General features: G+C 40.8%; 1 protein-coding gene across 1 annotated transcript in view; it reads right to left on the bottom strand.

Moving 5' to 3' along the window:
* man1a1 (mannosidase alpha class 1A member 1) overlaps positions 1 to 12,569 on the bottom strand; it is a 432,971-nt gene that overhangs the window by 286,698 nt on the left and 133,704 nt on the right. Inside the window, exon 2 of the mRNA XM_033021184.1 lies at positions 11,832 to 11,928. Coding sequence (XP_032877075.1) covers positions 11,832 to 11,928 — 97 coding nt within the window. The remainder of the gene's footprint in view (positions 1 to 11,831; positions 11,929 to 12,569) is intronic.

Consider the following 12,569-nt stretch of genomic DNA (forward strand, 5'->3'; position numbering starts at 1 on the left):
TTTATTGGGTATTTTTAAGTGGAGATTGATAGGTTCATCAATAGTAAGGGCATTAAAGAATTTCAGGAGAAGGCAAGAGAATGGGGTTGAGAAGGAAAAATAGATCAGCCAGGATTGAATGATGGAGCTGACTCAATGGGCTAAATGTTTTGCAATTATTGTAAATAAATCTTCCGAGACTGATCACAGTTTTCCAAGGACACTGAGGAAGATCAAGACAAAATTGCAGGAGTCCTTGCTGAGATATGTGAATCATCATTACACAGATAAAGTGCCAGAGGACTGGAGGAAAGCTAAAGTGGTGCCTCTATTTAAAAAAAGCTGCAAAGAAAATTCTAGAGACAATAGACAAGTAAGCATAACATCTGTGGTAGGAATGTTACTGGAGAGTATTCTGAGGGATGAGATATTTGGAAAAACTGGTATTATTTATGGATAGTCAAAATGGTTTCAGGTGTGGGAGATTGCGTCTCATGAATTTGATTGAATTTGATTGAAGTAGTAACCAAAAAGGTTGATGAGAACAGAGCCAGATATAATCTATATGGACTTCTGCAAGGACCTTTGTACGATTCCACATGGTATGCTGTTCTGGAAGGTTAGATCGCATAGCTTAAAGGTAGGAAGTAGCCAGTGATGAAGGAAGGTGTTTGTAGGACTGGAAACCCATGGCTAATAGCATGTTTCAGAAATCAGTTCTGGGCCATTGCTGTTTGTCATCCAGAATTTGGATGAGAATGTACAAAGCATGACTAATAAGTTTGCAGATGATACTGGAACAGATGGTATCATAAAGAGTGAAGATGGTTACAGCAGGATTGCGATCAGCTGGGCTCTGGGCCAAGGAATGGCACGTGGAGTTTAATTCACGTTTGGCATTTTGGGAAGTCGAACTAGGGCCGGAGCTTCAGTGAATGACAGAGCCCTGGGGAATGCTGTAATGTAGAAGGATCTAGGAGCACATGGTTCCCTGATATGGCCTCACAGGTAAATAAGATAAAGGCAGCCTTCAGCACAATGATCATCATCAGTCAAGAAATTGTTTGTAGAAGTTGGAAAATTATGTTACAGTCATGCAAGACATTCTGAGGAATATTGTGTTCAGTTTTGGTCACTGTGCTGTAGGAAAGATGCCAATAAAGCAGGAAAGAGTACAAGGTATGTTTACAAGGATGTTGCCAGGGCTCGAGGCCCTGAACTATTGGGAGGGGTTGGGCAGGCAAGGTCTTTACTCCTTGGACCACTGGTGGCCATGGTGTGATATAGGAGAGGTATATTAGGGTTGCCCACATTGGGGGAGAGTTGAGAGTGAGAAATTGTGAGAGACCAAGCCCAAGGCAGTGTAGCGACCGAGGGATGTGGGAGGGGGGGGTGTCCCCCCTCCCATTGGTATGGAGCATTTGCATTTTTCAGCTTGAAATTGTGCAATCTGGTACATACTGTAGCAAGTCTTTTAACTTACACTTGAATGCAATATTTATGCTTTAAATTGGATTAGCTATGAATAAGGTTAGGCTAAATTACATTCCTAATTACATTCCACAGTAGAGCCTGGCTCTGAACGACAGGTGCAGCACATGAATGATCTTAGTGTATTCATGTATGGAAATCAGATTATAATCAAGCACTTGGCCCATGTTGACCAACCTGGGTCTCACTGCACACCCGGTACTACTCCTGAACCTGACTCCAGTTGCATACGTTCTCTCATTCCTGACCCAGAGTCCAGCCTTACACCTGGCCCCCCTATTCTACCCTGATCATAGCTGCTTACCTGCTTATGTTCCCTCTCATTATCCCAGCTTTGACTGCACACCTAGTACTATTCCAGACCTTGACTCTGAATGCACACTTGGACTTGCTCCTAGCCCCTCTGCACCAACATATCTGGCTCACACATAAAGCACCATATCGGACCCCCCTGGACTTGTTACTCTATTACGTTCACGTCCACAGGTGCTTATCTAATGTGGTAATCTTTTATGGGGCACTTCACTGACCAAATTTTGTATAACAAAATTTACGACATCCATTGGCTTCCTTGTTATCTAACATGCTAGTTACTTTGTCAAATGAGTCATCAATTGGTTGAACACAATTTCTCATCCATAAAATTATATATACTCAACTGTATAAGTATTCTGTTACCATTTCCTTCATTTTCCTAACAAATAGACCTGAAGCCATTTTCACCCCCAATATTTTCAGTGTTTTGCTGTCTTCCTTTCAGCTGGGACTTTTCCGAAATGCAAGTTCAAATAACAATATATATTTAAGCAATCATATTCTATTTAATGTGATCTTGAAAGTACAAAATATTTTCTGTGGTGTTCATAACACAACAATGATAAAAAGATCTTTGTTTTGAATGCACCTACCAATATGCATACATTATTATATTACAATTAATATGTACCGAGGGCAAATTTTTGTTCCAATGCTCCCCATTCCCAATTACTTTTATATTGAAGTGATTGAAATCCAAGTGAAGTTTAAATGGCATCAGAAAAATAAAACCTCCGAAATGGATGATATTGGTTGGAGTCAGTATCAGCACAATTACTATATTAAAGTTTGAATTTTCAGATGTTCTGGTTCAAGCTAAATCTAAAGACAAATAATAACCTCCTCACACATTCCCCTGCAAGTATCTCTGTCACTCCTTTAAAATATGCCCCTTCTTTAAACAAGCTCTTAAACATCGCATCTGAATCAGATTCCATCTGATTACACTCCTTGAAGATTTTCATCTACGTGTTCAATCAATAAAAGAATGAGATTGGGGACATTTCTATTCAACCTGTCAAAGGAATTTGGGGGAGGGGGGGTTTAAAAATAGTCAGTGAGGTAAACAAAGATAATAGTTGAGTGGCAAATGACAATAGTGCTACCTTCCCAATATTTAACTGAAGAAAATAATGGTTTATTGGGGCTGTATGTTGTGACAGACAGCCTGACACCTTGCATGTCATTTTAATATTACACTATCCCATCCCCCAGGATATTCCGGATTAATACATCGAGGTTTTGTCAACTAAATTACAAATGAGGCTAATTACAAATCAATAACATTAGCCAACTCTGAAACACGAAGCGCTGAGCATTGGGATCCAGACATCACATTCAACTGGCCTCAGTTCGGGGTAGTGCTCGCTGTCTGATCCAGGGGCGCGGAACGTTTTTGAAAGTGGGGGGGCTGAGTTATCTCTGATCACTGACCTTGGGGGTACCCGGCGAGGCAGTGGATAGAACGAGTGGGGGGAGGGTGTGGGAGGAGAGTGCTTTTTGAAAATTGATGTATTAAAATCATGTTTTAGTGCATTGTAGAAGTATGGTTTCAATGTTTTTTGTTGGAAGTATTTTTACAAAGGGTCGTGGGTGTATGGAACAAGCTGCCAGAGGAGGTAGTTGAGGCAGGGACTATCCCAACATTTCAGAAACCGTTAGACTGATACATGGATAGGACAGGTTTGGAGGGATATGGACCAAGAGCAGATAGTGTAGCTGGGACATGTTGGCGGGTGTGGGCAAGTTAGGTCGAAGGGCCTGTTTTCACACTGTATCACACTATGACTACATTATACCTCCACCATGCTTGAATTTATTGCCATATACTCAAGCATAGAAACATATAAAATAGGTGCAGGAATAGGCCATTCGGCCCTTCGAGCCAGCACTGCCATTCAATATGATCATGGCTGTTCATCTAAAATCAGTACCTCTTTCCTGTTTTTTCTCCATATAACCATAAACCATATAACCATATAACAATTACAGCACGGAAACAGGCCATCTCGGCCCTTCTAGTCCGTGCCGAACACGTATTCTCCCCTAGTCCCATCTACCTGCACTCAGACCATAACCCTCCATTCCTTTCCCGTCCATATAACTATTCAATTTATTTTTAAATGATAAAATCGAACCTGCCTCCACCACCTTCACTGGAAGCTCATTCCACACAGCTACCACTCTCTGAGTAATTAAGTTCCCCCTCATGTTACCCCTAAACTTCTGTCCCTTAATTCTCAAGTCATGTCCTCTTGTTTGAATCTTCCCTACTCTCAGTGGGAAAAGCTTATCCACGTCAACTCTGTCTATCCCTCTCATCATTTTAAAGACCTCTACCAAGTACCCCCTTAACCTTCTGCGCTCCAAAGAATAAAGACCTAACTTGTTCAACCTTTCTCTGTAACTTAGTTGCTGAAACCCAGGCAACATTCTAGTAAATCTCCTCTGTACTCTCTCTATTTTGTTGAAATCCTTCCTATAATTAGGTGACCAAAATTGTACACCATAGTCCAGAATTGGCCTCACCAATGCCTTGTACAATTTTAACATTACATCCCAACTTCTATACTCAATATCCCTTGATTTTGCTAGCCCCAAGAGCAAAATGTAACTCTCTCTTGAAAACATCCAGTGAATTGGCCTCCACTGCCTTCTGTGGCAGATAATTCCATAGATTCACAACTCTCTGGGTGAAGAAAGTTTGTCCTCATCTCATCTCCTAAATGGCCTACTCCTTATTTTTAAACTGTGACCTCGGGTTCTGAACTCCCCCAACATCGGGAACATTTTTCCTGCAGTTACAGTAAGTGAAAATCTAGCAGGCTGCAGGATGCTTTCTCCAACCACCCCCATTTGAAGGCCACTATCTTCCACCGTTTCTACCCAGTGCTTGGTACCTACTTCCAGCAGCCACTGGTTGTCCTCCATTATGCAGAGAGCCGCAGCCTGGTCCATGCCGGTCACCAGGGCAAATTCAGCACAGAGACACTCACGGCCGCGGCGCAATGCTTCCGACGCCACCGACAGCTCAGGACTCTTGCACTGAGACTGCTCCATGGCCGGAGCTATAGCGATCGACTTGCCAGTCCGGCAAACACTCGCCAGCCCGGCAAAAACTCGCCAGCCCCGTCTCCCCGCCCGCATCTGCCGTCACCGCTGCTTCTGCTTCCGCCCCGGCTCTCCAACACCCACGACCAGGTTGCTCAGAGCACAGCAGCGCCTCGTCCAAAGCCTGAGACATTGAAACATGTCTAGCCAAAAAAGTGGGGGGGCTGCAGCTTCCCCCCCACTCATGTCAGCCGCTTCCCACAAATCCTTAAATTCCGACTGCCACCGGGAGCAGGACATGGCCTTACCTGCTGCGCTGGGTGACACTCATTCACTGCCCGGTCTGTGTCTTTCAATGTAAATTTGCATGGTGACATGGTTTGGAGGTATGTGACGGTCCGGTCAAGATAAAATAACAGAGAATAAGAGTGCTGCTGTCTTGTCAACAGACGCGTACACAAGCAGTTGATATTAGTTTTGAAATTCTCGTTGATCACAGAATTTCTCATGACAGAGCGTGAGAAATTCTGTGATCAGCGTGAGAGTGTGAGAATTCGGCAAAATGCGTGAGTCTCATGCTCAATGCGTGAGAGTTGGCAGCTCTGGGTATATAAAATTATATGGGATAGCTGGGTGATTGCACACAGCTTTTTTCCCCCCAGGGTTAGGCGCCCAAAAGCTAGGGGACATAGATTTAGAGTGCAAGGGGTAAGAATTAAATAAGTACTTAGGAGGCAACTTTTTCATACCTGGTGTGGTGTGTTTATGGAATGAGCTATCAAAGGAAGCTGTTGAAGCGGGAACAATAATGACATTTAAAAGTCGTTCGTACAGGTACATGGATCGGAAAGGTTTAGAGGGATAGGGGCTGGGCACAGACAAATAACACTGACTTGGATGGGACATCTTCGTGGACATAATGAGTTGGGCTGTAGGACCTATTTCTCTTACTTTCTTTAAAAATCTTTTTATTGGTTCTATTTCCAAAAAAAGCAAAAATAAAACATAAAAAACAGAGCAAAAAGAATAATGATAAACATAACAATGGTATTGATACATAGGGATCAGGATTACATTAATAACAGGTATAACCTAATATGAGACCAGTGTCAAAATACACAATGAATATAGACCTCCCGGTCTCTATGTAAATATAGTTAAATCTTTAAAAGGAAACTTATAAATGTAAAAAAAAACAAAGATAAAAAGACAAAAAGAAAAAGAAAAAAGGAAAAAAAAAACAAAACCCCCCTAAACTATTTATATTTCTCTATGGCTCCAAAAATGGATGAAGGTGATTTTTGGCTAACTCAATGGTATCATGAGGGTCAGTTAGCATCTTGTCCACTTGGTTATAGTAAAGGGCTTATTGAATTGTTTCTGTCGAGATTCCTGTCCTGAGACACTGCCACACACACACACAGACACACACCTCTTACAAGAACTTTGTTTTTGCCTCAACATCAATCTCAGACAAATTACCTCAAAACTCAGTTATCATGATAGGCTTTCCATTACCCTTAACAATGGCCTTTATAACCATTTTAGCAATTTAATTCCAATCTGGGCTCTTTTATGATTGCTTGTGTGCTGATGTCCCATCCTCATAAGAACTGGATTGAAACTGCCGAGTCTCAGCCTTGGAGGATTCAAACGCAGTTCTCGGGCGCAGTGCCTAACCCACTACCAAAAATATTTTCATTTAAAATATAACACTGATGTCCCAATAAACTAATTTAATAATAGATTCCCTAACAATGTTCTTCTTGGCAGCTTAAGACAAACATACAGATTCAGTGCTTTTTGTTATAGATTTATTATTCTTTATCACCAAGATATTTTCAGTACCTCTCAACTGCTAATAAATCTTCAGAATTGAATGTTGAATACTGTCTTGTCTCATTTTGTAAAACATAGATTTCAAGACTACAGTTAAGACTAGTGAAGCATAACATTTCTCAGAACTAACCCAGTGGCTATTTTTCTTTCATTTAAAATTTAGTGAAGGATTGCATTCTAATCCCATGAGCACACCTAGAATTCAGCTTTCACACTATCCTGTTATCAAATCTAGACAGAAAGTCATGCTATTTCTGACTCATCCGACACGCAAACCACCACCTCTACCAGCTTCTGCTCAAACCACCTCCACATCAACAATTTTTCTTAGACATAATTTATTTGAGTAGCCAATGAAATATGCACAACTTACCCTTTCTTACCCATCTTTGCATAGCAGTGCTCCTTACCTCTGATATCACAACAAACCAGCAGTGACAACCAGTACTGCCATTACAAAAAAAATCAACTTATCATACTGATGCACTAAATCACTTGTATGTAAATTATAAAGGAATCGACTGTACAACAAAAGAAAAATGAATTCAAATAATCCTAGGTATTTGCATTAATGTGTGCTGATTATTTTTTTAAATTGGTCAATTTAATGAGTAAAAATACCGAAATAAATCCGGAGGAACAGTAGCATTTGTGACTGCTAAAAATATACAATTTAGCCTGAGCTAACAGCTTTAAGCTTCAGAGCTAATAAATATTTCTAACTGCTCAATTTAAGAGGAAACTGCTATATAGTTATTAAGGTTTTGGATTTAATGGCTTTTTTTTCCCTCAGACTCATTTCTATAACTGCCAAGTGCAATCACCAGGAGCTACTGCAGGGGAAACAAGTGGTCAATTGTGATACTGCCAAGAAATAATCTCACCTTAGGCACTTACTAAATTAAACAAAGTTATCATGCAACATCTAGAACATACAGCACAAATTACATATGCAGTTCATATACCCTGCTCATCACACAAACATTTTTTGAAGTAGAGAGAGAGTCCTCATTCAGCTTTAAAAAAAAGCAATTATATTCATTAATAAGGAGAGGTCAAGTTATTAAGTATGCTGTCCAATGTGCCAACATCATGTGCTGTGTACAATGCAGAAATTCAATTTCTGTATCACCGTAACAATGGACATAAAGGGCACAAGGTGCTCCACATTGTAGCTTTGCCATTGATGCAGCACTGTGGATCACTCCAATGACACTTTTACACACCGCGTAAAGAGAACTTCATCTGCAAGGTTCATGGAACAAGATTGTCATGTTTCCCTGTGCAGTGCTGCCCTGAAAATTGACACTGTGGTTTTCACCTGGTTCTCCCCATAGATATGTTATAAGTTCCCCCTTTTCATAACATGAAGCATGACAGATGTGATTTTTGCAGACTCCTGTTCTTAAGAGGATATAGCATGATGCCGGCATCTTGTCTGAAAGTGTAAGTGCTGTAATATATGTAGATGGATAGGACAGTGCACCAAGGGAGTCTGCCTGAGACAAGATTTTTCTGCATGGGGACATTAGGCAGGAGGTCTCTGTAGGAATACGAGTGTAGCTAATGAAAGCCTTCATTTCCAGGAAGTCTGAAATACAACCAAATGCCCGTAAAAATCTGCCGCTCCATTGAGTTTTCCTTTGAAGGAAATGTAGATGATAGATCTTGGTGATCTTCCTTATCCCTTAGGTACCAGAGAGCAGAAAAAAAAAGATGTGGCAGAGATCAGGATGAGCAGGCTGGAATGATCTAGAGACTACTGTTAACATACTGGGAAGAGTTTTGCCCCAAACATCATGCCAAGTGATGAAGCGACTAAATTCCCAATGGATACTAAAACAGAAATGCACACAAAACTGTTTACACATTCCTGTGATAGTGGTGTGCCTCAGAGTTCTGTGCTGGGCCCATTGATATGTTTGTCATCTATACCAATGATTTGGATGAGAACATACAAGGCATGATTAGCAAGTTTTTAGATGACACTAAAGTAGATGATATTGTAGATAGTGAAGATGGTAGTCAGAAATTGCAGCAGGATCTTGATGGGTTGGCCAGGTGGGCTGTGGAATGGTTGATGGAATTTAACAGAGAAATGTGAAGTGTTGCATTTTTGGCAGGCTAACAAGAGCAGGAACTACACAGTGAATAGTCGGGCTCTGTGGAGTGCTATAGAGCAGAGGGATCTTGGAGTGGAGGTACATTGTTCCATGAAAGTGGTGTCACAGTTGGATAGGGTGGTCAAAAAAGCTTTTGGCACATTGGCCTTCGTCAGTCAGAATATGGAGTATCGAAGTTGTAGATCATATTACAGTTGTACAAGACATTGGTGAGGCCACTCTCAGACTATTGTGTTCAGTTTTGGTCACGCTATTATAAGGAAGATGTTGTCAAGCTGGAAAAAGTGCAGAGAAGATTTACGAGGTTATTGCCAGGACTCAAGGGTCTGAGCTATAGAAAGAGGTTGAGCAGGCAGGACTTTACACCTTGGAGCGCAAGGATGAGGAGTGATCTAATAGAGGTGTACAAAATCATGCGGGGAATAGATCAGTTAAATGCACAGTTTTTTTACCTAGAGTAGGGAAACCGACAACCAATGTACGTAGGCTTAAAGGGAAGGGGGAATGATTTAATAGGAACCTGAGGGACATTTTCTTTACACAGATTGCAGTGCGTATATGGAACGATATGCCGGAGGAGGTAGTTGAGGTAGGTACTATCGTAACATTTAAGAGATATTTGGACAGGTACAATGATAGGATTGGTTAAGAGGTTTATGGGCCAAGCATGGGCAGGTGGAACCAGTGTAAATAGGGCATATTGGTCAGTATGGGCAAGTTGGGCTGAAGAGCCTGTTCCACACTAGATGACTCTATGAAGGCAATGTTTTAGTAATATAATGCCATTTATTCCAGTTGTGTGGATGGAATTCTTACACAAAATCCATTTTGCTTAATGGTACTTAATGGTTTCTTGACAAACTACATTTTGCCATTAAACATAATTTCTAATCTTTGATTTTTCAAATAATATTCAAATTTGTATTACCAATTGAATTTGTAGGACTGCAACATGAAAGAAAAAATTTGAGGTACTTCACAAATCACAGAAATAATTTGAAATACATGTTTATATTGGAAGCCCAGTACGTCATGCACTACACTCTTACTATAATTTGGTGAAAGATTAGTTGCTATTTACAAAACAGTACAGAGCATTTCCTCAGAATGAGATAGCAAGATTCCAGAAAATTTGGATCAAATTAGCAATGACTGGTACATGAATATAATGGGCTGGTTAGCCCCAGTGGAAACGTGCTGAGAGAAGCCAGTTCCACCTGTCACAGAAAAGCAACTCCCGCGACAAAGATAGCATCACATCACAAGCAGGTAGAACAAACGGTAGTCAAAAAATTGCAGTTGCAGATAGAGAAAAATAATACACGTCCTCCTCAGGTTACTGCAAGATCCTATTCCTGAGAACTATTTGTAACCCGAACAGTTCGTAAGTTAGAACTGTGGTTGCAAACTAAATGCCCACAGAGCCGTAAATTCCGACAGATGCGAGTTGTCTTTGGGAATAAATAGTCTGGTGAAGCATTTTAAATCTTGTTTTGCCATTCTTAATAAGAATGCAGATATTATAATCTTATAAGAATAAGAATTGCCTGAGTCTATGTCAGACTAATAATGATATTATTTTGAAAGAGTTTGCTGCAGGAAAGGTTTTAAATGTTACTGATGCTTCACAAAAGGACATTGCTGCTGTCCCATTCACAAAATTGTCTTAACTAGAATATATTTTTGCTGGATTTGTTGTGGCAAAATTCCAGGTAGTATCAAGAAGAGTTGCCTGCAACTCCATAACAACGGGGAAATCCATCCTGCTGGTCTCCCATAAACTCGGATCTACAGACCATTCATAAGTCACTCCTTCATTAACTTGGGACAATCTGTAACTATGTTGTTAGCCTTCCAGTGAAGGTTTAACTTGTTCCCAAGACCCAGAGTTTAAAGGAGAGAAAACTGAGACATGTGGGAATCAGAAGTATCAACAATGAGTTAACTAAAGTAACACAATTATGTGCGTTGAGGGGGGAGGAGGAAAACAAATATAGCAAATATATCAGTGCAACATAGAAAAGTGAACACAGAAAATATTTGGGAAGTTAAAACTGGACTAAAGTTTGCAAAAAGTGCTATATTAATAGAACTGATATCAGTCTCGCCAACAGTCTGTCTGTCTTTTTGTCTTTTTTGTTTTTTGTTTGAAAACATTTTTTTCAATCTCTTACCTTGCCGGAGATGCGATTGTTTTCCGGGTCGTATCTCCGGTCGCTCTGCGGCTTAACATCATGGAACTGGAGGCCTTGCTCGAGACTGACTGAGCCCCACTGTGGGGCCATGGACTTACCATTGGAACCTGCGATCCCTTGTCTGGGATCGACGCTCCAACCGCAGCATGCGGATTTCAACATCGAGGAGCTCGCAGTCTCGGGTAGTGACCGATGTCGGGAAGCTCCAAAGTCACAGGAGATTCGACCAGCCCCGACCCGAGGTCCGATCGCCCTGCGTGGGGAGCTGTGATCCCCCCCCCCCCCCGATGCGGGAGCTTGATTACCCTGACGCGGAGGGCTCGATCGCTGGCCATGGGAGCCAAGATCGTCCCGTCAACGGAAGGCTCGAGTCCCGCGACCGCGGGAGAACAAAGAAGGGAAATGATTGAACTTTTTTTTTCACCTTCCATCACAGTGAGGAATGCGGAGCGGTCGCTGTGGTGGATGTTTATGTTAAAATGTATTGTGTGTGTCTTGTTGCTTTTTATTGGTATGGCAAATCAAATTCCTCCTATGTTGCAAAACATACTTGGCTAATAAAGTATGATTATGATTATGATCTTGGGAAATCTATATAGTTTAATTTGCAGTTGTTCGAGTGTGGCACCTTCTAAGGATTTTATAGTGGAGTTTGTGTATCGGAACAAAATATCCGAGCACTCAAGCCACATTCAATGGTCATATTATACCAAAACATTGGAAATCAATCATAACTGGAAGTTTTTTTGTGACATATGTTTTCTAATGTAGTTGAAACATACATAGAATCTGTACTGCTTTCTGCCCAATCAGAAAATGCAACCAAAAAAAAACTTACCAAATAGACTACTAGAATGTTGCTGTTTGGATAAAGGTTTCAATTCATTTGATCCCCATGCGTAACGTTTGTAATTTTCCCAAGCATGTTTCATCATCTACAAAACATAATGGAAATTTATGTTATTCTGTTATAAACAAGAATTATACGAATCATTATGAAAGACATACATGGATTTTTTGTAGATTAAAGTGATTGTTTTCTGCATGCTATTACAATGCATAATTAAATGCAGATATATGGAGATAAATGCAGATTTATTCAATTAGTTGTGAACGTAGATGGCATGGTTAGTGAGTTTGCAGATGACACTAAAATGTTTTGTGTAGTGGACAACGAAGAAGGTTACCTAAGATTGCAATGGGTTCTTCATCAACTGGGCCATGGACCGAGGAATGGCAGATGGAGTTTTATTCAGATAAATGCAAGGTGTTACATTTTGGCAGGCCAAATCAGGGAATGATTTACATAGTATATGGTTGGCCCTGGGGTGTCTTTAGAACAGAGAGACCTGGGGGTACAAGGACATATTTCCATAAAGGTGGCAACACAAGTGGACAGGATAGTGACAAAGGCATTTGGCACACTTGCTCACATCGTTCAGTTTATTGGATACACGAGTTAGGATGTCATGTTATACCTGTACAAGATATTGGCAAGGCCACATTTGACCAGAACTAACTGTATATAGTTCAGTTAGTCTGGTCACTTTGCTGTAGGAAGTATGTAATTGTAGTG

The sequence above is a fragment of the Amblyraja radiata genome, chromosome 5 (assembly GCF_010909765.2).
Source record: "Amblyraja radiata isolate CabotCenter1 chromosome 5, sAmbRad1.1.pri, whole genome shotgun sequence".
Classification (NCBI taxonomy): Eukaryota; Metazoa; Chordata; class Chondrichthyes; order Rajiformes; family Rajidae; genus Amblyraja; species Amblyraja radiata.